This window comes from Xiphophorus couchianus, chromosome 19, assembly GCF_001444195.1.
Source record: "Xiphophorus couchianus chromosome 19, X_couchianus-1.0, whole genome shotgun sequence".
NCBI classification, from domain to species: Eukaryota; Metazoa; Chordata; class Actinopteri; order Cyprinodontiformes; family Poeciliidae; genus Xiphophorus; species Xiphophorus couchianus.
In genome coordinates this window covers 23276790-23299874 of record NC_040246.1, presented here as the reverse complement: position 1 = coordinate 23299874, position 23085 = coordinate 23276790, and the positions used below count along the sequence as shown (strand labels likewise).

General features: G+C 41.5%; 1 protein-coding gene across 2 annotated transcripts in view; it reads right to left on the bottom strand.

The window, feature by feature from the left end:
• The window catches only part of lrfn5a (leucine rich repeat and fibronectin type III domain containing 5a), an 83074-nt gene that overhangs the window by 5411 nt on the left and 54578 nt on the right, over positions 1-23085 (bottom strand). For both annotated transcript variants that reach the window (XM_028001156.1, XM_028001157.1), the window contains 6 exons: positions 13398-13621; positions 12289-12417; positions 12025-12205; positions 11619-11774; positions 11143-11402; positions 10225-10692 (listed from right to left, as the gene is read on the bottom strand). In XM_028001156.1, the coding sequence (XP_027856957.1) occupies positions 10225-10692; positions 11143-11402; positions 11619-11774; positions 12025-12205; positions 12289-12417; positions 13398-13603 (1400 nt within the window). In that variant the 5' untranslated portion in view covers positions 13604-13621. The remainder of the gene's footprint in view (positions 1-10224; positions 10693-11142; positions 11403-11618; positions 11775-12024; positions 12206-12288; positions 12418-13397; positions 13622-23085) is intronic.

Below are 23085 nucleotides of genomic sequence, written 5' to 3'. Positions count from 1 at the left end.
ACGGCTGCTGTGGGTCATCCTGCAGATTCTCCCGTTCAGAACGCTGGAGCAGCTTTTGGAGAAAAAGGTTGAAGGTTTTGTGGTTTTATTGTGATTCAAATAAAACTCAGAATCAGCCGTGGCCTCAGCCGCTCTGACCATCTGCTGACCCGAACTGACCCTGACTCATCAGCAGCGCTGTTGGCACATTTCACAATATCTGTCATAAAGCTTTCCGTTTGGAGTAATAATTCAGTCTGGCCACAGTTTTGGCTGTTTCATTGCAAAATTCAATGTTTGGAAATACAGAGAGAGAGAAAAGACTTTAAATTCGATTTTTGCATCAATCCGCGTTTTAATCTCTGGCTCCGTTTATCCCTCATTCATGACTTCTGATTGTTTCAATCACTGTTTGTGAAACTTATGCAGAAACGTAATTTTCTCCAAAATGAAAATAAGATTAATATTTAAATGTTTTGCATTCTCAGCAGCACAACAGAACAGGAGTCACCAGAACCGCCAACCAAGTTATGAGCTGAAGTTTCCTTTTTATCCAGAATTAAACTTTGATTTCCAACTGCAGGCGAATGCATCATATAATCCAGTTAATCAGAGGATTAACATGCGGTATATCTCAGGCTGGATTTAAAAAAGATAAATGAAAATTAAAATGAGAACCTGGTTCTGTTCAGCTGCTAAAGTATCATCATTTTGTAAAGTGAAGATTTAAGATATTGTAGCTGAAAAATGATACATGAAATGTATTTATTGTAGCAGTTAGCTGGAGATTATGGCAGCAGACTAACAAACAGGTTCATCCCCTCTCAGAGCCACACAGATTAAAATCAACAGGAAGTGAAAGCAGGAGGAAACCAGAGTACCCAGAGAAAACCTCCACAGGCCGACGGAGACCAGGAACACCTTCATTCACTAAACTAGATCTGTTGCAGCTGCAGCACAACACATACAAATGACTAATTGTTTCCCTGTTGTTTCTACAACCAACCTCAGTCGTCATGGAAACCAGACGTTAAAGCACGTTTCCTGGTGCCGAATCCCCAACAGCCCAGTGACCATAGCAGCATGTTGCTTCATGAAAAAACAAAGGAGCTGCAGCCTGAAGCGGTGGCACTGAGGTTGCTACGGTTACGGACCCGTAGGCGGAGCTGGAAGTCTAATTACGCACAACGCTTCCTGGTTCGCTTGGCCTGTTTTTCCAATATATTCACATGAATGAAAACCGTTCTTTCAGAAACGTCTTCCTCCAACAAACCATTAGCTGCATGAGTCTGGCTGTCACACACAGACGCTTTCCAGTCTGACCAGTCTGACCAGTAAAGCTGTTGGTAAAGGCTGTCAGCGTCGCTGTGACCTGAGCATCATCATCACAACCTTACAGGAAACCCACAAGAAATCTGCTTCTCTGCTTGATGATCTCACAAAATACTTTTTCACGTCAAAACATTTCATTTCCTCTGTGAGATTCTTTTCTTTCTCTCTCTCTTCTCTGCTTGATGTCAAAACATTTCTTTCTTTCTTCCTTTCCTTCTCTCTCTCTCTCTCTCTTTTCTCGTTGATGGTGTGAGCCCGGAGCTTTGTGATCTCATCCAAACTGACTCATTCATTGTTCCTAATTTCTTTGTGTCTGGACCGGATCTTGCTGCCAGTATTTCAAACCCTACAGTGGGCAGATGATTGCCTTGGCCGAGACTATTACACTAATCTATCTGCTGTGCTCTGCCAAGCCCTCAGCCCAGAGCAGTCGTGTGTGTGGGTGTGTGTGTGTGTGAGACACAACAGAGACGATGCCTGCCTGCATGTTGAGGTAAACACAACCAGTTCTGTTTTCCATCTGAAGCAGACGTTGTGTTAGTTTGCATCTAGATGTGGTTTAGAGCGACCAGCAGCTGTCATGGCCGCCGCGTCCTCCAACAGGCTGCGTCGGCGTTCTACCGGCGTTGATCACTGATGCTGCGCCACACGGTGATGAACTCAAGCCTTCACTCGTCCCTGGATGCCAGGCTTGCATCGGCCTCTTCCAGCGCGCGGTAATCAAGTCCAGAGCCAGACTCTCTGTTAGTCGCTCAGCTGTTTGTCTCAAGACAAATGAAGGCCTCATTCAGTGAACAGTGAACTTCAATACAGGGTTGTTCTATTTGGGGCCATTTCACTTGATTAAACATTGAGCAAAGCCTGAAGGAAACAAACACATTACTCCAGGAAAGGAATTAAAAAAAGCACCCAAGTCAGCGAATCGACAAAAAAACGTTTTCTGGTTGAACTGCAGTCATGTGATAAGGAGTCAGAGGTTCTAATAACTGAGCTGCTCTTTCACCCACAGCAGCAGAGCTGGAGGAAACTCCGAGATTCACCGCAGATATTTCACTGGCTTCAGGGAGGCTGGAAATGGATTTATATATACAGTATATATATAAATATAGATATATCTTCCTTTGTCCTTTTAATGTATCATGTCACGCCCACTACTACACACACACACACACACACACACACACACAGGTCAGGTTTACAGATGCATTTCTTATTGTACTGAGGTCTAAAATACATCTTGTATTAATTAGTGTTGTGAACTTTTCAGTTTTGTCTTTACTGTTAGATAAACATACCAGAATATTGAGCAGGATCTGAATGACTGAAAAATAACAAAAATTGGTAACACTGCAGCTGACAGGGTTTTCATAAGACTGACATTCATTCTTTATGAATGTCTGTAACTGTTGTCATAAAGTGTAAATAATGACACTTTAATGCAAAGTTGTTCTAAAAGTTGCATTAAATGTTCATTAAAAGTGCCAACTTGGCATTATTTTTGTAAACAATGAGACTTTAATGCAGAGTTGACACTTTTAATGGACTTTTAATGCAACTTTTAGAGCAACTTTGCATTGAAGTGTCAATATTTACACTTTATGACAACGGTTATAGACATTCATAAAGACTCATTCATGTTTATGACAGTGTCATGTCAGTCTTATGCACAACCCGTCAAATAAAGTGTTACCCAATAATTACATATACAATTGTCTACAAATCTCAGAGTTTCTTAAAAAATGTTTTGTGTTTCTGTCATTATTAACACAATTGAACAAACATTAAAGAAAACATTAACAGATTGGTTCACGTTTGTTCATTTTCCATAAGCTACATGTGACTGTTTGGTGACGCTAATAAAAAACAGTCAGCAGACCTTTAAACGGCCAACGCTCGCTGAAACGTTTCCCAACAAGGGTAGAAATGAAGGAAACCTTCTGACATCCAGAGGAGGAGAGTTCACCTCCAACAGGTCGGCTTGGCTTTTCTGTTCTACTGTTTAGTGGAACCTGTAACAAACTGGCCAGTTCAGATTAATATCTGTAACTGTCTTTAAAACAAGCCCAGATCATCACACCTTCACCTCTTTGCTTTACAGTTAGGAGGAGGTGTTGGTTCTGGTACTCTGTGTTTGTGTTATGACCAAACATCTGTACTTTGTTTTCTGCTGTAAGGACTTTATTTAGGCCGTCTGTAAACATCAACAGGAAGATCAGACTCAGCAGGACTTTGGTCAACAGGTTGCTGGTTGTTGTGCAGCGGAGCAGCGATGGCAGCCAGACAGGAATGTATTTATGGAGCCATGCTGTGTGTTTCTTGGTGCTGATCCGATGTGTGATGCCCTCTGCCATCTTGGTTTTAGCTGTAGAAGAGTAGAATCCTTCCAATAAACCCAACTGGTTGAAGCTTCCTGTCCATGTTGTGTTGCTCATAACTCAGTCAGTATATATATATAAAATATAATTTTAATTTTTAGGAATATTTCTGTTCTCTTCCTTTCTTGGCTTTGTCCACCTCCATGTGTCAGAGAAGAAAACTGATATTTTATTTGCCTAATTTCAGGTAAATAAAATGATTTCCTGTAAAATCCACAGGAAGTTGTATTAGTAGAATCAGACCACAAGCTTTTTTCAGAAGTCTAATTTTCTAATTGCAGCAGTTCCATGTTAGCCTTACTGCTTATTCTCTACTTTTATGAACTGAGATAAAAAATGCAAATCATTCCCCAGTATTCCTCCACTGGAGGAGAAACCAAAATATGGGCCACAGATTTCTGAAAGTAGGTTGTCCAATTATTGGTGAAAAACTATTCAGTGCTTCTGGCGAGCGCTTCTGCTACGGAGCAAACTGCTCTAAATTAAACAGCCTCAAACATGAAGAAGCTTCCCCAGATAAATAACTTTAACAATCTGTTATTGGTTTTAAAAACTTGGCTTTGCGCTGTACCTCTTAGAGATGCTAACTTTACCTTCTGCCTTTCTAGTGAATTTTACTGCAGTAATCCCATAAATCATTTCCCTCAGCAGCTTTTGAATCTAATTTTCTTCTCTTTAATCTTTCTAAACATGTAAGTAATTAAACAATTACACATGACATTCAAGCTAGGAGCAAATCCAATCAGCCTGGTTGGGAATAGCTGATTTCCAAGCACAAAGTGAGGAGGATTAATGCTTCCTCATCGCTCGCCCCATTACTGCTGACCTCATAGTTAATGTGGCTAACCCGGCGCAGCGCCGCGCTACGGGCTCACAGCCTCCAGACCGGCTGGAAACATCCGGCCGTCACTTTCAGGCAGAAAACTCAGAGTTTGTGTTTATTTTGTATATTAAGATCTACTTCACAACACAGTTTAGGAGGGTTTTTAAAATGTATTTTCTTTAGATGGTTATGATATTATTTATGTCAAACATGTATAATTATGAAAATAAAAATCTTTGAATTTTAAACCCTAGAATGTAACTGTACTTTTTACTGTAACTGTAATGTTTATGTCCAACCAATGCAAACATCCTTCAAAACACAGATTTAAAATAAACTATTTTAATAGTTAAAGTCTGATGTGTTTTGATCACATGACTGTGGAGCGTAATGGCTGCTCTCTAAACCAGGTGTGGCGAAGCATAAATGAGTTATGTTTAATATAAATTCAGAAAAAGCAGCAGAGACCTTTTAATGTCTGGGCGTTTTAAATGAAGAGGGAAGGTCGTCTGAACTTGGGCTGGTCTCCTTAAAGCAGCAGCAGCAGCAGATGTCAGAGTTAAACCTGTGGCAGATATTAGCAGGTGTTTCAGCTGCAGGCCTCCATCTGCCCCTTACAGCTAACTCATCTCTGCTTCCATATATTATCTCTGAAAACTCTCACACCTTTATTGCATCTACATTTTCTAACTGCTGCACATTCATCTTCTGCTGGAAATGATTCTGAAAACCATATAACAAAATATATTTCCTGTCTACTTATATATTGTCATGTTTTATCAAACTTTAACGAGGCATATCAATCTTTTTGTTCTTTCCATTCCTCACCCCTGTTTGGCTCCTAGTCTTCCTGGCTAGCAGTAAAAATAATGCTGGGTTTTCTGCATGTTTATTGTACTATAAAATCAGAATTGGAACATTGCAGCAGAATAAATGGGCCTGATTTTTCATGCTCTGAGCACAGCTGAGCTGAGTGTTGTCCCGGCCCCAGGGAGCGCTGCAGCATGAACTACGTCCTGCTAGTTAAAGGAAGGGAACGTGGGCCCTTTTCTTAAAGCTTGGCGCCATTCCTCAGGCGCCTGTTGAGCAGCATTATTTTAAAAAATGGTCACACAATTCGCCTGATGTGTAACGTTTCTTTACTGACTTAGGAAATGGCAACCGGCCCCTGTGGCTTGATGGATCTGCTGGAGGAAGATTTGGGAAAAAAGAGAGCCGACGACAATCAGAGCAGAATGAAAGAGGAAGGATCATTTCTGTCTGGACGTATTTGATTGTTCTGATTGTGGACCAGGGAAACATTCGATCCTTTTTCTTAATGTTGTGTTTCTGCTCCTCGCTGAAATGGAAACGGCTTCGTTTGCAGCTGCAGTGATGCTGCCATGAAGGCCATGAAGCTGATCCATTATTCATACGAAGCCTTTAACATCCCGTCTGATTAACCCGTCTGTCACCTGAATGTAAAGAACGGCTGTGAAACTTCTGCCACTGATTCCCTGATGATGAATAAAAGTCAGCAGTTTCCAGCCTGTAAAGCTGGAAATGAGCTGGCAGGTGCTGAACCAGTTAAAGCAAAACCTGGTTGAGATGGAAATCAGCCGTACGCCATCTTTAGTTTGTATCTTTGATTGGCACTAGCTTTTAGGTCAACACTCCTTGTTTGTTTGTGCGGTAAAGATTGACATGTTCTGGACTGTTAACTGGAGCTTCTGTGTAGATTAGCTCTTCTTAAATGGAAGTTTAATGAGGCAAAGTTCTGCGTTTTACTTTTGTATTGACCTGCTTGCTGTTCTGTGTGACCGACTGGGCAGCCGGCCCAGCTCTGGGTGGAAACACAATCCTGAAGACGAGTGTTAAAACAGCGGCGCTGCAGCCGTACCCTGCCGCCGCTCTCCCATGTGTCTGAGTCAAGCCCAGCGTCCCGGTGAGCCGCTGCTCTGCAGCCGACCTCTGACCCTGCCAAGGAAGGAGGCCGCTCGGGTTTCTCATCAGGCTTCACTGCAAAGCCAACCATCACAACCAACACAGCTCAGCCGCGGCTCACAGGTCTGCATGACGGCTTCTCTGAAGGCTTTGAGCAAACGGATCAAATTCATAGTTAGTTGGAAACATATTGAACTCCTCCCACTCTCAGCAGAATAATGCTGAGGAGGGAGAGAATGTCAATGTGTGGCAGATCAATAAACTCTCACTGAACCTGAAAAATAAGCGTCTTGTTGGCAACAACAGGGCCAGATTTCCCCCCTCTATTAGTCTCCTTCCCTCCATGTTCCAGCACTTTGCCTCGCTGTCGTCCTGCTTATATTCCAGTTTACTGTTTTTCTCTCTGCTCCAGTTTTCCTGCTCAGTCCCTGCTCTCTGTTTGTGTAGTGATCTATAAGATGCTTCTTTGTGCTGACAGAGGAGTGGAATGGCAATCAATCTGCTATCTAAAGACAAGAGAAATGCAAAATACACACAAATGATTTCTTATTGAGGAAAAAGACGAGAAAGCTGCAGAGAGACGGAGCAGAGAGGGATTAGCGCAGAGAGGAGAGAAATGCAGACGTTTCTCTGCACCACTGAGCAGCAGCTGGGAGATATTATAGAAATATTACAGAAATATTACAGGATATAGACAGATTATAGATGTATTATAGAGATATTATAGAAATATACTAATACTTCAATCAAAACTTCGGTTTCAGTCATTAAGTTGCTTATTTATAGGATCAGTAAATAAACTGTTAGCAATCCTGCTGATATTTGCCAGATTATTTAGCTAAAGCAGAGTTTCCCCTGCCTTTGGTTCTGGTCGGGTCGGGTTCTGGTCGGGGTCCTTCCGACCAGAACCAAAGGCATCTGATGAGATGTTAGGCTACATGTCATCAGATAGCTGTCAACAAATAGATTCTTTAGTTGTTTCCAACACAAATGATAAAATAACTGACAAGTTTTCAGCAAGTAATTCATAGATTAGTAAATGTCAAACTAAATAGTCACATAGCAATCAAAACATTTAGCTTCAAGCTAAATAACACACTAAATATTTAGTGTGAAGCTAAATATTTAACCAACTAAAATGTCAGCTTCAAGCTAAATATGTAGTTAGTAATCTTTAGCTACTAATTGCTAAGATTGGATCCCAAGAAGCGGACCAAGCAGATTTATCCCTGAAAAGAAATTCTTCAAGTGAGCTAAAATAAGTTCTAATATAAGTTCTTATATCAGCTTTATTAGCAACTAAAATGACATTTATAAATGAACTAATAACATGTTCAAATTGACTTTCAAATTAACCGGTTTTTTCTGACAGGCTAAATAAGTGAAATTATTGCTGTTAATTATTTTTGACTGTAATTTTACTCCATAAATTCCCTAAATATTCATTCACAAGGATTCCAGCGGAGTTTTCATCAAAATAATTTAGGAAAGCCATAAAAGGATTAGTTATTTTCCATAACCAAAAACAAAAATCCAAAACATTTGCTGAAAATTTGGAGGTTTGAAACGTCAGCAAGAGGAAGAAGAGGAAGAGGAGAGAGAGGAGGAAGAGGAGGTAAAAGAGGAAGAGGAGGAAGAAGAGAGAGAGGAGGAAGAGGAAGAGGAGGAAAAAGAGGAAGAGGAGGAAGAAGAGAGAGAGGAGGAAGAGGAAGAGGAGGAAAAAGAGGAAGAGGAGGAAGAAGAGAAAGAGGAAGAGGAGGAAGAGGAGGCTCTCCTAATGTAAGAGACTGAATCTTTACAAGATGGAGGATAAATAATCCCTGAGTCGCCATCGTCTCCATGAAAGTTTCACTGAAAGGGTTAATAGCTGATGAATTATGAACACAGATTAAAAATAACATGCATGGCAGATAATCGCTGTGGATTCGTCTCTAAATGTTTCCTGCTCGTTAACTGGATGCTGCTCAGGATCTGCTGGTCTTTGGTTCGGATCTCTCGTTACGGCGACCCGGTTCTTATGGAGACGCGTAGCGATAAGTCGTGTTGCTGCAGCCTTGATGGGAAGCAGATCATTTCTGGCGTTTTTCCCTGCAGAGGCTCTTTGTGTTTGTTAATCTCCTCATTTCACCTGAGCAAATATTTAGCTGCAGCATCATTTTCCCTGCAGACGGATTTGATCTGCGTGATTCTGAGCGTATGGAAAGTGTCGAGTCCGTCCAGCTGGAGACCAAAGTTAAAATCAGAATTTTATAATAGGCCTGATAATCAATAAGTCAATTAATTCCATGGCAGATGAAAATGATCAACCTTATTTTAATTTATTGATTTTATGGTTTCTTCTGCCTTTTTCTGCTCCTATTGATGACTGGATGAAAAAAAGCTGAACTCGGGTTTAGTGAACTATCAGCTGGTCAGATGTTTTCATCTATTTATCTAAATCTAATGATTATTGAAGATAATATAGCAGACAGACTCCATAATCTGCACTCTTTTGGTTGAATGTAGTTTTTATTTCCACTTTGGTTTTATGTTGTTTAGTTTTTATTATGTGGATTTTTGTTAACAGACTGAGTCCATTTTCTTTTAGTTTTTGTGTTTATTTTCCAGTGTTAAATGTCCTTTTGAAAATAAAGTGTATTTATTTTTGGCAGCATTATTATGTTTGCATTATTATGTCATTACCATAACATCAGTTTAAAAAGGTCTTCAAAATATTTTATTGTTTATCGCAATAATTTGTGAGACAATTAATCGCTGAGCAACAGTTGTTATGGTGACAGATCTACTCATCAACTCACTTCTCAGCTGGATGCAGACTTTGCAAAGCATGTTCTTCCTTACTGCTTGTTTTTCAAATTTCAGATTTCTCATCTAAATATTTTTCTTCTCTTTTTCATTTTTCGGGCCTTTTATTTATTCAGTGTTTGTGTCTTTGAACTTCACTCAGTTCTACCCTGCAGGAGCCATTTTTAAAACGTGTCTTCATTTTTTTGTCCACATGTAGAGAGATATCTGGGGAACAAATATTATAATGTAACTTTTATGCGTTTCGTTCTGTCATCCACACAAAAACTCTGGATATTATCAAAAACAATTATTCATAAAACATGACCAAAGAAATTTGAGAAAACTCCATATTTGTGTTTGTGTGTACTTTGGAAAATGCAGATTTCTGGTCCTGTGCATTACAGTCTGAAAAATAATGCAGCAATATTTCCACATACTGACTTTGATCATCATTGTCTTTTGTTTTAATAACTTTATATTTTAATACGCTGTTTTAAAATAGTTCACCCTTTATCTGTCAAACCTGACAGGTTGTTTTGAAGCACTCTGATTGGTTGACAGGTTTTAGCAGTGTGCCCTACACTGCCCCCTAGGGGTTTGGCTGTTTAAAGCAACGCACATTTCTGTAGTTGTACGTGTTCATGTGGATGGAAACTTTCCGAAAAGAGAAATATTTTGTAATTGCCGTGGCAGATAATTGTTTTTATGAATACCAGACCATGTGTCAGGTTCTCACGCCACTTTCTGTGTTTCTATGTTTATTAGAAGGTCATTTGTTTTCAGTGGATTATTCCTTTGCTGTAACAATGCTTCTTGAAATTAAATGTACGTCCAGGAAGCCTGATTATCTCCCTAAGCTTCAGTACATTTAAAATCCAACTTTCTTCATGTTTTCCAGTGTTAACATTAAAGTTACATCCAATCTAGTGTAACCTGAGAGCCTCAGACTGGCTGGGTTTCCAGAGAGTAAAGCTTCCCGCCCTCCTGACGGTGCCGTCGTCTCACCTGTAAACCAGCGAGTCATCCTGGCTGCCGTTGTACTGGATCTGGAACATCCTGATGCCGGGAATGTTCCTCTGGAAGTTGAACTTGATGAGCGCGGTGGACGACCTGGCCTCGGCCGTCACCACCCGCTTGTCCACGCCGCCCTTCACGTCGCCCGTCACGTTGCTGCCGTTGGCGCCGCCTCGGGCCGACGTGGAAATGTCTGACGAACCCGGATCGGGTTCTTGGATGTTGTTGGTGTTGTTGGAGATGTGAGGCAGTTTGATTATGACCAGCTCCACGGTCTGGTGGGCTTCGCCGGCCGGGTTGGACGAGATGCAGGTGAAGGAGCCCGTGTCTTTCACAGTGCTGATGAGGATGTCCAGAGTCCCGTTGCTGTAAACCAAGGTTCTGGAGGAGTTGGACACCAGTTTGCCTTCAGGAGAGATCCAGTGAATGGCTGGTTCTGGATCGCCTCTTGCCTTACACCTTTAATGACACAGAACCAGAGCAAATGGGCTCATTAGAGAGGAAGCAGAATGAGGCCGAGGTGGATCAAACATGAGCAATAAAAGCAAAACGGTGTCGGATGAATCGCTTTCCCTCTGGGACTTGATGGGACTGAACATCAAGAAAATGTTTTCTCCAACTTCTTGATGGAGAAAACAGGAAACGTCTTTCAATAATAATCTATAAATCATTTCTAGTTGCATGAAGATCATTTATGATCTTCATGCAACACACACTCTCACAATTTGAACGTGAAAATTGCAAATAGACCAGTTTTAAAGGAACCAAATCTGGAGTCAGTACAGGCTACAATCCAAGCCAACATTTCTGACAGAAGATTGTTGAAACTGCAGTTTTTGGACAAAGTTTCTGATGTGCAATTCAGTCACTCTGACAGCAGGACCCTCTTCACGGGTCCAGAGCTGGTACCTGAGAGCGACTCTCTGTCCTTCCAGGACTCTCATCTCATGGGAGAATCTGGTGATGAGCGGCGGCTCACAGAGGAACTCCTCCTCAGAGATGGACCAGAAGTACCGGCCGGCCAGGTGCTCAGGCGTGGCGCAGGTCTCCAGGTCGTCCTCCCTCTTCAGCCTCCTCAGCCACAGTAACTCACAGTTACAGTGGAGAGGATTTCCTCCAAACGACAGCGCGAACGACGAGGGAGTCATCTCCCCTGATGTGGCTAGAACCTGGAAGATCAACGACCAGAAACATTTAAATGTCAAAAAGCAAAACCAAAGAAATCTGTAAGAAGGAAACTGGAGACAATGTTCTGACAATGTTGAGGCTCTTCTGCTCCTGCAAATGTTAAACTGAACATTTTAAACAGATTCTGTTTTAGAAATCAACACAAACTGGTTTCTGGCTGCTGGTGATTTTGGGTAGAAGCTGTTTCTGTGACGTACCTGCGCCCGCTGAAACAGGGGGTCTGGTGGGAGCTTCTGCAGTTTATTGGAGGTGACGTCCAGCCGGTTGAGTTTCTGCAGAAGGGAGAAGGTTCCTTCTGGAATGTATTCCAGCATGTTGTGGTCTAAGCTCAGCGTATGAAGGCTTGTCATTCTCTGCATAAAGAAGAGAAAAATACATATTTTTAAATTTCCTTAGCTTTCACTAGAGATGTTTCATTGTTGCTAAGCATGACAAGGTTAGCGATGGAGGGAGGTGGAGAAATGAAACCACATTTTTATACGTTATTCCCAATTTTCATAGTAAAAGTACCATCTTTTTAGAAATAGAATATGAAAGATTAAAAAGGAGTGTTTCATTTCTCCATAATTGACTTTAATCTTAGCCTGATTGTTCAGCGCCGACCTGAATGGCCTCCCAGGGAATAGAGTCCAGGTTATTGTAGCTGAGGTCCAGCTCCTCCAGCGCCAGCAGGTCGTTGAACGCTCCCTGATGGATCAGAACCAGCTGGTTGTTGTTGAGGATCAGGTGGTGAAGCTTTGACATCCCGCTGAACGTGTCGTTGCCTATCCTCGTCAGACGGTTACTGCAACACAAACAACATAGACGGAATAATCCAAGCCTTTTCACCGCCAGCGCACTCTCCACTGCTCGTTGTTGACGTCTTACCTGTTGAGGTGAAGCGCTCGGAGATTTTCTAAATCTGTAAAGGCATGAGGTGTGATGTATGAGATGGTGTTTCTGGATAATGTCAGGTCCACCAGCCGCGTCATGTTTGCAAAGTCTTTCCTTTTCACGCTGTTGACACAAACCAGTTGAGAGTCATTAAACATCAAACCTCATGCAGCGTTTTGGATAACATCAACCCAGCAGAGCTGTTGACCAAACTTCCCCATTAAACCATCTGTCTGCTGAATGTTTAACTCCTACAATGAGGTTCAAATGCACAGAAAACTTAAAGGAGGGAAGAGTGGAAACCTCTTTCATACAGAAGAGGTTTCACACAAGTTATCCTTCAGAAATCTGCAGGCACGACGTTTTCTCTGTCATTCTCTGCCATCTGGAGACGCTTTGAGCTGCTCCAGTGACTCTGAACCAACCATGAGTTCCTCCAGGGCCTGGAAGACACTCTTCTACCCAAACGGGTTTGTTTGCATCCTGTGGACGCTGAGTTTGTTCCCACAATCATGCCATCTCTGCCTTCTACTCCAAAATTGATTTATATTCACCAGAAGATTCTGGCGCCTCGTGATGCTGTAGATTAATGTCTCTGCACCCAGTTTTGTTTCTCTTCACACTAAAGGACTCAATTTATCTTCCACTTGTCTTACAGGGATTATTCATATTACTGCTGTTCACTGAATATATGATCAGAGGACAGAAAACTCTCTCTGGCCTGATTGGCAGACATGCAGTGGGCAAAGTGAATGAGCCACTTTCATATGTGGGATGAATAATGGACTGGTTTGGATCCATGAGTTAGAATGGTCCAGTCAAAGTCCAGACATAAAATCCAAGCCTTAAAAGCTGATATTCACAGACGGACTTCAGCCAGTCAGACTGTAGTTGTAAGAAGCAACATGGTGACGTGTCTGAGGGTTGAAGATGAAGGTTTCTGTCTTAGAAAACTTCCAACAGGAGAAGTTTTTGTTTTTCTGTCTGGTTGTTACAGTATCTCAGAGCGGCGCAGGTCCATGGGCCCTGACCAAAGTAACTGGACCGCCCGGCACCGCACAGACCTCGCGGACTGATCTTGCCGTCTCTCATGCAGTCATCACCTTGTGACGAAGTTGTCGGCCAGCCGCAGCTCCACCGTGTGCCTGTCGATGTTTGGCGGCACAAACAGTAGACCCTTCTTGGCGCAGAGCGTCGCCAGGTTCGGTGACAGGATCTGGCAGACGCAGCGCTTCGGACAGATCTGTGCCCGCACCGCCATGGAAACCGCCAGGATCACGCAGAACAACAGCCTCTCCATGATTAGCATCCTCACCTGGTCGGACACCTGGACAGGTAGACAGAACAGAAGACTTCACTGAAGTTGGTGTGATTTTGATTCTTTTGGTTAATTAATAGAATTTCACCAAAGTGAGCATCTTGCAGCCATTAACCATCTCTGACATCGGATTTAGGGTTAAAGTTTGTGCCACTCTCAACCTCACCAAGATCTGGGCTTTGACTAGGCCCAGGAATGGTGAACCAGTGGAATGTTTTTAGAGTCTTGTGAAATCCTTCCAGCGTGATAAAACCAGACCAGGCATGTTGGGAGTTGCTTCTCTGAATCCTGAGCTGCTGCAGGTTTGTTTCTGGTGAAATCAGAGCTTTTCTGATCTCACTCAGCCAGACGATGTGCATCAGGGAACAAACTGCTGCTTTAAGGACATATTTCCACATAAAGAACTTTTCTGAGCATTTCTAAGAACTAACGAGTTGACTTAGATCATAAATCCCACATCAGCATAAAGTCCTTGAAATTCTTTGATTGGTAGAAATACTTGTAGCTAATTAGTGAACAGGGTTAGTGTATAAATAAAAACATTGAAGGACACGAGAAAATAAAGGCTGAATAAATCCAAGGTCCCACTGATGCAGTGAAGAACATCGAGAAACAAAATGAGAGCAAAACTCTGTCTGATTGAACTTTAGTCAAACCTCCTTTAAAAATGAGGCAGAATAATAAATATAGTGTGAAGCAAAAAGGCAAATTGAAAACACACAATAATGTCCTGGTAATAGTTTCTTTTAGCATTTTGTTTAGAACCAAGAGGAGTTAATAACCTCTGAAAAACTGAATTTATTTACCGTAGAACTGAAGATTAATGTTAAATATAAAACTTCCAGAAAATAGTTTGTTCCAAACTGGAGATTAAAAATGTGAGCCTGTAATAAAATGATCAGCATTAATTAGGCCTAACATTAGACGGAGAATAATTTCCTCCAAAATCTCTCAGTTGATTCAACGCCAATGATCCAACCATCAGCCGGCTAGAGCTGATCGTTTTTATCTCTGCACCTGCTGCTGGTCACATTAATTATTTAATCAAGATGGAAGCAAATAAAAAGATGAACTGTTTAACTAAAGCTCTCATCACTGAGCTCCAGCTCCCCTATTAAACCTGAATTTGTGATTCTTCTTTTGTCTGAAACATTTATAATATCTCATTATTAAATTAATACCTCTTACTGCATCATCTTTCAGTGCTTTTCCTTTCTTTATGTAATTACTGGACTAAAAGCGGCTGCCCTGTTGGAGGTCGTACCACTCCCGTTTCTCTGAGAGCAGAGACAGAATGAGTCATGGGGCCGTCCTCACAGTGACCCCTGCCTCTCCCAAGCAGATATCAGCTCATTAATTACTGACAAATGACTCTGATGAGCGTCAACGAGAGTGAGAGAAGAAATGGGAAGGAAATGAGAGAGAGAGTTATCAGAGAGCGAGAGAAAAGAGAGATCAGAGAGAGGCTAATTAAAATGAGTGCTGAGGTGTGAAAGGAAAACAGGGGTGGGAGGTGCGGAATCGGGTTCACTACTTCCTGTTTCACGCAAACCGTGAACGGATCCAGAACACAGGATGCTGGGAAAGTTAGCATCCCGGCAGAACCGAGCTCAGTGACAGTAACTCAGGTTACTCTGAGAGAGACTTGACTTTCCGCCCTGCTGGGATCAAATGCAACGGTGAATTAACCAAAGGGATTATGGGTAGGAAGACAAATTAAGCTCTGTTTGTAGTGGTGTGAAAAATGTGATTCTGTTTCACACGAGAGGAGCCGGATTTATATGTTTCTTTGAAAGCTGTCTACTGAGTTCCCCAGAAATCCCAACCCTACACACACACACCACACACACCACACACACACACACACACACACACACACACACACACACACACACACACACACAGAAAGCTGTTTCACCCCTGGCTTGCACACTGATGAAGGACTCGCGTCCCCGGACAGCTCTGATGGATTCGCCACACAGACTGTATTGAAACTGATCTGAGCTGCATCCAGGTCTCCGGGGAAACCGGCGGGACGAGTTGGTGGTTCAACGCTTGGAGCAAGTCGCTCTGTCACTCTTTTGAAGCTGCAGCCACCACTGAAGCACTTTGTTCACTTTTCCTGCTCCTGATGGCTCTTAACTAGACACACGCTTTGTTTTTGGGATTTATTAAATGACTAAATGGAGGATTTTCCTGCTGCAGTCGTGGATTTTCCCCTCAAGGTTTTGAACTTTATGTTCCTTTTGATGTCAGATTTGAGTTTAATTTTGGATAAATAAGTTTTGTCCAATACAGTTAAGGAGTGATGGATTGAAGGGCATAAAAATATTGTTTTCTTTTTTGATTTTAGGTGCAGTTCTCTGCAAAGGAGGAGTCAGTTTGAAATAACCAGGTGCAATGCTGCTCTACATTCTAATTGGCTGATGTTTGATGAGCAGCCAATCCAGGAGCAGCATTCATTTTCCTCAACAGATTAGATTAGTTATTAGATATAAGTTTCTAAAATGGTTTCCAGTGAGAATATCTTCTGTTTCAGACTTTCAGACATGAGCCTTGGAGCATCTAATGCAGGCTGGAGATGCTCTGATGCTCCAATGCTAAGATGCTAAGATGCTAAGATGCTCTGATGCTCTGATGCTCCAATGCTAAGATGCTAAGATGCTCCAATGCTAAGATGCTAAGATGCTAAGATGCTAAGATGCTCTGATGCTGCAGCTTCTCTCTGTCCATCGCAGAGAACCTCAAGCATCAGCTAATGGGTTCATCCACTCAAACAACAGGGGTCATCAGCTGCCTAAATACACCAGAATTAGTGCACTAATTAAATAAAGACTATGAGGCTGCTGCACTGAGCAACGCTAAACACACACACACACCCCAACACACATACACACACACCCCAGTAAATGAAAGTCGATGAGAGTCTCCAGACTCATGGCTCTGCAGTCGAAACATCCAGACATTTAAAAATCAGTTTAACCAAATTAAAACATTTTAAATTTACATGACATCTACTGCCAACATCCTTCCATCTTAAAAATGTTTAGTTAATTTAAATCAAAATATGGATATTAAAGGAATGAGACATAATTAAGACATAAAACCATCAGAAGATCAAAGGTTACGGTTAGTTAACTGGCTGCTTGTTGGATCTTTATCCAGGATTCCTGGGAAAAAGTCTTGGGGCAAAACTTGTCAGCTATTAATCTTCTATTTTACTCTGTCTTTGTATTTTGTTGTATTGTTTTTATGTAGAGAACTGCTAGCTTGAAGCTTCTCTTGCTTTAAATCTTTTCATGCTATAAATGTTTGTTTCCTGTCCGACAGTTTGCCGAGTTAAAGCCCAGCAGTTTGACTTTTGAAGCATTACGGCTTTTTCCTCAATGTGCAAACATAAACTAAACTTTAGCCCAAAACATGAACTAACTTTGTTAAATCTAACAGTAATCTAATGACTGATGCACACGAACACATTCAGTTAAATAAAACATTCCCACATTAATGCTCATTCTCCCATCATGCTGATCTTCTCTAGCAGCTCATCTTCCATCACGACTCCTGCTGGATTTAACCAGATTGGACTGAATCCATTCGCAGCCACATGATTTACAGCAGAGCCTGACCTGCAGGAACCTGAGCTGACTATGAAGGTCAGCCCGATTGGAGCGGAGCGCTGATGCCCGTAAAGCCTCCTCCCACTCTGAGACGGCAGTTTGGTCCAAACTCATTAAGCGTGCAGCATATGGAGACACATGTACACCACTCCAGTATCGATTTCAGACCAGGTTATGAATGCGCTCATCAGGATTATGAGTCTGACTGCAAAGGGAGGAGAAACAGAAACCGGAGAAGGCCGGGGGGTAAGTGCCTGATTCATGGTTCTGGTCCAGCATCACATCACAGCACCGTTCTCCAAAACACAACAGAGTGCATCCATCAGCGGCTATCAGGTTATAGAATCTTCAACAAACAATTTCTCTGCCGTAGCGTTACTTTCAGAGTGTTTACATGAGAGACGCTGAAGATTCTTGACTGAAGTGGTTCCTCTGCTTGTTTTAAAAGCATCAAGGACATCTGAGGTGCAGCTGGAGAGCAGCTTCATTCAAAATGGAGCCAATTCACGAGATTTACGCTGTAAATGTAACCTGGAAGCTCACAGATGAGTTTTTACACTGAATACGTTTCATGTTTCTCAGTATTTCCTCCTGGTTTATAAATCTGCATACGGTTACATTCACTCCTCCGTCTTCCTTCAGAAATAAAAGTTTGATCTATCTATCGATCTATAGATCTGTGGAGATCTACTGGACATAGATCTCTACAGATCTCCATCACTTCCTGCTTTGTTTTTTTAAATGTAAGGAAACCATTTTATGACCATTTACTGGTGCATCATTTTTTTTTCATTTTTAATACAGAAATATTGGCTTAGGAAGCTTTTAGGATGTTATTTTCAAAAGATACTTTTAATCTGAACTCATTGTAATTTACTGAATATTACAGTAAATATTACTGCAATCAGGATGTGACCTCATAAAAACTAAGTTCCTTACAGACATCAAAGGATAAGAAATGAAATATTATTTTATGGTTGGTGTGAAGCCATTTTGATCCAACATGGTGGATCTCACTACATCACCAAAATAGGACAGAGTTCACATGTGCTTCATTAACCCAAACAGAAAAGCAGAACTTTTCATTTCAAGTCGTTTCCAAAGAGCCACAACCGTCAACCTGTAGGGGGCGCAGCCTGACGCTGACCCCGTGACCCCCAGAGATCCTCCTGCTGATCTGCAGATAAATCCAGACAGAAAGCAGCATGGCTGATCCTCACTCAGACCCTCGGTGGGTCAAAGGTCGCAAGCTCCAAATGGTCCACAGGGTCAGAGGTCAAGATGCTTCTAGCCTCATGAGGCTTTGATGTCAAGTTCTGTACACTGAGTGTAGATGGAAATGAGTAAAGATTACAGTCAGTGAAAACATAAAGAGACAAACTTGGACGTGTTCAGTTAAAAAACATATTTAGGAAACTGCCTGATTAATCTTTTAGTCTGTAATCAATCACATCGAAAACCATGTAGCTAAAAAACATTTTCAGTTCAGGAACTCATTTAATGGCTAAATTATAGAATAAATACTTTTATGAGCTGAACAACAAAGATATTTATATTATTAATCTGTTAATCTGAGCAAAGCTTCAGGAGCTTCGCTAGAAATCTGGACTGTAGAGGCTAACGTTAGCGTTAGCTGAAGCATAATGTGAACTAGAAATTATTATTATTGATCAAACTGATGCAGAAAACAATGAAAACAAATGAGAGAATAAAATGACAGAAAATGTTGTGGTTGTTGTAATGAGCTCTCCTGGGTTTAACAGAGCTTTTAATTAAGCTCCACCAAGAGGCAATAATAATTTATTTAAACAACCTAACTGGGTCAGGCTCCTCCACTCAAACAGTCCTGGATGAAATACAACAGAAGTGGAAAGTTAAAGCAAGAAAAATGACAATAAAGAGAATAAATGAAGGTTTTTAGTCCCATGATGAGGAATTTATCTTTTCTTCTCCTTCACCATCAGAAGAGCAGCTGAGGGTCTCAGTTTTAAACGTTTTATCTGCCGCCATGTTTCAGCCACTGGGCAAATAGACAGAATATTATTTTTACTTTTTACTATAAATTTGTGCAGAAACTGCAGGACTCATTAAAAATCTGACAGCATGAAAAACAAAAAGTTCGCTTAACTTTTTATATACAATCTGTGAGAAACTTCATAAGTTAATGAGACAAACAAAAAGATGGAATAATCCGCCTTCAGTCACATCCACGCCAGTTACACATCGTTTTTATTCTAGTAGCAAAAATTATGTTTAGAACAATGAAGTTTAAGTTTCAGGATGGAAAAAAGCTGCATGTTAGAAAAAAATGAAAAAATATGATGGCATATTCAGGTTCATCTAAAAATGTTTTACATTATTATTGAAAATGAATGAAGTTGTGATTTATCATATGAAGTGAAATCCACGTTTCAAAGCTATCAAGAGGAAGCTAAAGAGCAACAACATGACATTTTGGTATTAAAAATGATTTCCAGGTTTCTGATGTCATTTTTAGATTTTCAGCTGTAAAACATAATGAATGAAATCATCAAATAAACATGTTTATTATATGTGAATAAATGAAGAAAAAAAAACTTCTTTGTGAAGAAGCTGCATAAACTGTAACAGAGCTGAACTGGTTTCATAACTAAAACAAGATTGCCAGTCTGTCCAGAACACACACACACACACACACACACACACACACACACACACACACACCCACACACACACACACACGCTCTAGTTCATCGATCCGCTCACTCACTCTCAGCTTTCCTCTGCTCTCCTGCATTGTTGTTATGCTTTTCCAATTCATAATTAATTAGCTCTCTGCGTGTCGGCAGCGTTCTGCCGCTGAAGTGGGTTTGATGTGGATGGATGAAGAAAGAGCAGAACGGTGGGAGGAAAGGCAGAAACGCGTTTCCATCACGCTGGAAGCCGAAGGAGGCAGGAAATGCTCACATGCTTCTAAACACAAACACGCCGTTTTGGTTTGTTTATGTGCAGATCAGGGAAATGGGATTGGCCTACAGAGTGAAGCATTGTGGGAGGGCATGGCGAACACATTATGACATCAGCTTGTAATGACACATTGTTAGTCTGCTTGTGTGGGAAACGTGGAGGATCCTCATCGCATCCCGCTCTACAAATGAGAGACAGCAGGAAATCTGGAGCTAAAATAACTCCAGAGTGGCACATTATTCTCTGAATAATAAATAAAAATCTGTTCCCTAGAAAATCCCATCCAGCCGAACGGAGGGAGGAGCAGCAGCGTTTTCTGAGGCTCTGCTGGGAGGTCACTTCCTGTACGTTCCTGCGCTGCTGCAGACAAAATCCCAGCAGCCACTGCAGCTCCTGCTTTATTTCTCTCTAACTGAACTCAGACTGAACTCTCATAAACAAGTCAATTAATTATGGAACTGAAAAGATATGAACTCGATGAGTTTATTCAAAGGTCATTAAAATAAAAAACGGTCTGGTTATTGCTGTGTACACACTTTATTATAAGCTGGTCTGAGTGTAATGTTGTTCATCAATCATTATGAAATATTGACAGGTGAGGAGAACGAATGTGAGGAGAGTCAGTCCTCCAGAGCTGGGTCATCTAGACGTTACAGGAGGGAGTTTGGCACTGCTGATCTAAAAACAAAGTCCAGCCCAGCAGGAGGACGAAGTTTCCATCTTCTGTGATCATTTTGCAGCTTAATGTCTAAATGCAAATGTTTCCTATAGCTTTACGGCAGATATGCAGCAGTCAGCCATCACTGGGTTGGTATCGGCTGCCGTTTGTAAAGTGGAAACATAGCAACAATTTGGGTTGTTTACCTAGTCATGATTTTTACTGTTATTAATTCATTTATTAATGCGCCAGTCTATAAATATTTAGTCTCAAACTGAAGACAGATTCACATGGATTAGTAATCTGTCTTCCTCCCATGTTTCTGCGTCGGACCCTCGGTCCCGCCGGCGAACCAATCCCCAGCAAAACAACATTCTTCACTCCTCCACCGTTACATCACAGGATTCATGTCATCGATTTGAATCGTCCATAAAAAGATGCTGCTGTTTCAGCAGACAGGGAGCCTGAGACGTTTCCACTGGGAATAATGAATGCTTGTAGAAATGCAGGAGATGCAGGAGATTAAATGCATCTCAGCTCTGGATGATCCTGAACTCTGTGGTACTGTAACATGTTCTCTCTTTGATTTAAGATGACTGTTAGAGTTTCTGTTTCAAGATGCTCACAACCTGCGGGGAGGAAACATTCGGGGCTAAATTGAGCTAATACTGAATATCAGCAGCAAAAATGAGACTAACCCTCCATGGGAATGACTTCTATCTTTGGTGACATCAGTGTTACCTAATAAGGACGTTGAGTCGCCCTGTGAGTCCAGCTGAAGGACGCAACACATCATGTCTGCAGGCCTGAAGGCCGACTGACTACTGATGCTTATCTCTGGAGGAAAACAAAAGTTGTCTTGACATCATCTTCATCTGAGGTTTTCAATAAGACATGAGACACAGAGACAGATGGACACTGAGACACAGGCAGGACTGTGGCGTGCAGACAATCTGACAGAGAGTGTGTGTGGGTGTGTGTGCGCGTGTGAGGCAGAGGAAAGGGTTGAATAATTTACATGCATCCAAACATGAGCACACTCTTTCATTATTTACACAGCAGCACATTCACCCAACATTCACATAAAAATGCCAGAAAGAAGCTATTCAAGTTCAGAGGAGGAACATTCAGAAAGAGAGTCTGATAATGGACCGAAGGAAGGAGGAAAGGTGAATCACAGCATGAGAGAGAGAGAGCCAGAGCACATTAAACATGCAGAAACCTTTCTCCAGTGTTTACTTTCCTTCTCCTGTCTTATCGTGTCTCAGCAATAAAAATAGTACAAGCCTTCCTCAAAGAGAACCGCCGCGGTGGAACCGAGCGCTGGGCTCCATCAGCATTTGTCCCCTAAGCCGACAGAAACCATGTTAAAGTCTTTTAAACATCAACACTGCGTCCAAGGTGCCCTTGAGCAAAAACTGTGGCGCTGGCGCGTCTGCTCCAGTGGAGCTGCAGAACGCGGCTGAAGCAAACGGCTCCCAGGTGTTTCTGAGTGCTGAGCAGGAGGAACCGGTTCTGCTGGGCAGCTGAACTCCAGAGTCCCAGCCGAGGAAACGGACATTCCTGAGAATCTGTTTGGGTCGGAAACACAGTCAGCAGTGGACTGACTGCGTTTCTTATTAAACTGGAAATGTTTTAACTCCTCGTTCTGAACTGTAGTGAGGATCTGCATAGGATCATAAACCAGAAAACATTTAAAGGACAGAAATATATGTAACAGTTGCTGTTAGTGTTACGATGCCATAAAGATTTCAACTACAATATGAGGCTCATTTGTCAAACTAATAGAAAATTACCTTTAAGCAGATGTTAGACATTAACATCTGCTTAAACATCAGCAGATGTAAAATTTCTGCATTCAAAATATTTTTTGTTCTAATATTAAATATTGTATTTTCATCAACTGCAGGCAGAAAATCATCATTACCAGAAAAAGGCTTTCAAACATCAGTCTGTGTGAAACGATGGAGTTTCTGAAATAAATGAACATTTCACTAATTTACTCATTTATTGATATAACTCATTATAAACATATTTACTGTCCTGTTATGTGCATGTGAGTCGCTTTGCAGACAACAGAGTTTCAGACCAAACATTCATGAGAACAAACAAAAGAATTAAATCTGATCAAATCTGAGCAAAATTATTCAACCTGCGAATTCCTAATGATGGATTAAAACATCAGTGTTTCTTTGGCACAACTGAAACATTTTAGTAAAGTTGACTGAGTTGTGAATTTAGCAATTTAGACG